Source organism: Limulus polyphemus, unplaced genomic scaffold (genome assembly GCF_000517525.1).
Source record: "Limulus polyphemus unplaced genomic scaffold, Limulus_polyphemus-2.1.2 Scaffold4700, whole genome shotgun sequence".
Lineage (NCBI taxonomy): Eukaryota > Metazoa > Arthropoda > Merostomata > Xiphosura > Limulidae > Limulus > Limulus polyphemus.
In genome coordinates this window covers 46,002-49,439 of record NW_013670310.1, presented here as the reverse complement: position 1 = coordinate 49,439, position 3,438 = coordinate 46,002, and the positions used below count along the sequence as shown (strand labels likewise).

General features: G+C 36.0%; 1 protein-coding gene across 2 annotated transcripts in view; it reads right to left on the bottom strand.

The window, feature by feature from the left end:
* Positions 1-158: 158 nt before the first annotated feature.
* LOC111088904 (cyclic AMP-dependent transcription factor ATF-4-like) overlaps positions 159-3,438 on the bottom strand; it is a 13,449-nt gene continuing 10,169 nt past the window's right edge. For both annotated transcript variants that reach the window (XM_022400176.1, XM_022400175.1), the window contains one exon: positions 159-2,510. In XM_022400176.1, the coding sequence (XP_022255884.1) occupies positions 1,537-2,487 (951 nt within the window). In that variant the 5' untranslated portion in view covers positions 2,488-2,510 and the 3' untranslated portion in view covers positions 159-1,536. The remainder of the gene's footprint in view (positions 2,511-3,438) is intronic.

Here is a 3,438-nt window from a genome sequence, read left to right as displayed (position 1 = left end):
TAGTACCGTTATCTGGAAATATATATATATATATAATAGTACCGTTATCTGGAAATATACATATATATAATATAATACCGTTATCTGGAAAAATATATAATACAGATATAGTAGTACCGTTATCTAGAAATATATATATATATAATAGTAGCTTTTTCTAGAAAAATATTTAATACATATATAATAATACTGTTATCTGAAAAAATATATATATAATAGTACCGTTATCTGGAAAAACTGTAATGCTTGGAATAAGACCTGTTTAGTAGTTTATACGACAACACATCAATGACACAGGCTTTATACACTACACATGGCACAGTAACGTTTCCTTGTTCCACAACTGTAACACAGGCTTCATACACTACACATGACAATAATATTTCCTTATTCCACAACTGTAACACAGGCTTCATACACAATAACTTTTCCTTGTTCCACAACTGTGACACAAATTGCATACACTACACATGACACAGTAACTTTTCCCTGTTCCACAACTGTGACACAAATTGCATACACTACACATGACACTAACGTTTCCCTGTTCCACAACTTTAACACAGGTTTCATACACTACACATGACACAATAACTTTTCTTTGTTCCACAACTGCAACACAGGTTTAATACACTACACATGACACAATAACATTTCCTTGTTCCATAACTGTAACACAAATTGCCTACACTACACATGACACAGTAACGTTTCCTTGTTCCACAACTGTAACACAGGTTTAATACACTACACATGACACAATAACATTTCCTTGTTCCACAACTGTAACACAAATTGTATACACTACACATGCCACAATAACATTTCCTTGTTCCACAACTGTGACACAAATTGCATACACTACACAAGACACTAACTTTTCCCTGTTCCACAACTGTAACACAAATTACCTACACTACACATGACAGAGTAACGTTTCCTTGTTACACAACTGTAACATAGGTTTAATACACTACACATGACACAATAACTTTTCCTTGTTCCACAACTGTAACACAGGTTTCATACACTATACATGACAATAACTTTTCCTTGTTTCATAACTCTGACAGGTTTTATTCACTACACACGAAACAATAACTTCTTGTTCCACAACTGTTTTTCTCAACTGATATTTTGATGTCCAAGATTAATAATAAAAACAACAACAAAAAACACACGAAGATTTAGCAAGGAGGAACAAAGTATTTAGCCAATATGCATAATTTTTCGTGGCTACGAATGCAGGCTTTGTTTAAAGTTTCTAGGGATCCAAAGTGAGAGCTAATTGACATTTTTAAGGATGTAAATGTTCTAACATTTATATTTTCATATCAATGTAGTCAAAACGACCAATACAATCTAAGCAAGGCACACTTTTAAATGGAATAATCAGTACACGTGCAGTGCCTTTTTTATATTATTTATCTTTTAGGAGCACATTACAGTGCTAACGAACACATGACTTCTATGATGAATCGGCAAACAAGTCACTTTAAAAGCTGTGGAAGTTTATTCAAGTTACGTTCGAGATGCTTAAGAGCATGAAGGATGGTCTCGAGGTTCGAGAAGCACACCCTTTACTCTCACGATTTCCTTTGTAAGACTCTTTAAATAAGATATCTCGTTCTCTAGTTTCTGTACCTTGTCCTTAAGCACAATGTTCTTCCTTATTAACACATTTTCTTCGTCTTGCATCCACTGTGCTTCTTCTCGTTTTTTGATTCGATAACGAACTGCAGCTTCCTTGTTCTGCAGCTTTTTTCGGTATTTATTGACGCTGTCATTGAGAGTAGTTTTATTTATCTCTTCACGCTGCTTGTGTTTATTTTTGGCGCGCCTTCGTTGAGTAATAGAGGGCGGGTTGAAGTTGACAACAGAAGATGAAGTATTGGTCCCCGGATATATATTTCCTCCAGAAACATTGATTCCGGGGCATCCGAAGAATGATCCTGTATTTATGGACGGATTCTGGATGCATCCTAGTAGTTGACTGCTGTCACTCACATTCAGGTTATATTCTTCGTAATTGTATGTTTCTTGAGGAAGAATAGCTTTTAATATTTCGTTAGCGTTAGGCTTAGGCCCGTGATTATAGCTGAACTGGGAAATTGAAAGAATATTTGGTTGTATATCAGAAGGCGATGGAGATGATGTACCAGAAGAACACAACGATGAAGAATTCCATGGAGAAGAAGATGCTGAAGATGGAAGAGTTATGAAGTTTCCATAGGTATCCAAATGATATGGTTCTTGTGTGAATAGCTTCTTTTGATAAATCTCCGAAACTTGACCATCCAGAGAGTCGGGAGGGGTTTCTTCCAGTAAACCAAACTCATCTATTGTGGGTTTGATACACGAAAAGTCTTGAGTCGGCTGTATGTTCATGTCGGATGCTCCAGGGTAGACCGTGGTGGGGTCAGGGGTGGAAAGTAACATAGGGATCTCTAGGTCTTCCAGCACCGATAAGTCTAAGTCAGCGTTCATCCAGCACGGGGACTGTAGCCCTCCTAAGTAAACAAACAATGTTCATAAACAAAAGAAATATCGCAGTAACAAGTTCAAGTAGGCTAGGAAACTTATAAAAAGCTCGTTGAAGTCTTACGTTTTAAATTAAAATTATTCACCAAAAACAGAGAACATTTTATATTTTCGCATAAAAGAACAGAATTACAAAATACGTACAATATTTGAGATCTGCAGAAAAAAGTGAATACGGTTAGTATTATCATTAACAAACATTCCACCTGTGTTTTAACCTTTCTTGGTTGATCTGCTAAGGCAAGGAATTGTACTGTGATATATTAAACTAACCAAATCCCTTTAGTTGTGTGCCTTTTGTTAGAAGTATCAGATGAAATACCGATTTTCCTCACAGGTTGGAATATCAGACTGGTGAGTTGTACACCTACGTGTCAGCTACAGTTATCCTTTTACAGACGTGACATAAACTGGAATAAAATGTTGTCGTGTGTAACATTGCTGTATTATGTATATATTGTTCCCGTTGAGAAGGTAGTTCACACAGTTCGGGCTGTTTTATTATACACCGTATACGGGCCTTGAGCTACTTTTGTCAAATTAATAGTGAACCTTGAAGCTTAGGTGTTAGATAGAAACGATTAAACCCCTCCCCCTAAAAAAGACCCATCTTCACCTGATGGATAATAGTTCCATATGACTCATCTTCATCTAATGGATAATAGTTCCATATGACTCATCTTCACCAGATAGATAATCGGTTCATATGACTCATCTTCACTAGATGGATAATCGTTTCATATGAATCATCTTCACCAGATGGATAATAGTTCCATATGACTCATCTTCACCAAATGGATAATAGTTCATATGACTCATTTTCACCAGATGAATAATAGTTCCATATGACTCATCTTCACCACATGGAAAATAGTTCATATGACTCATCTTCGCCAG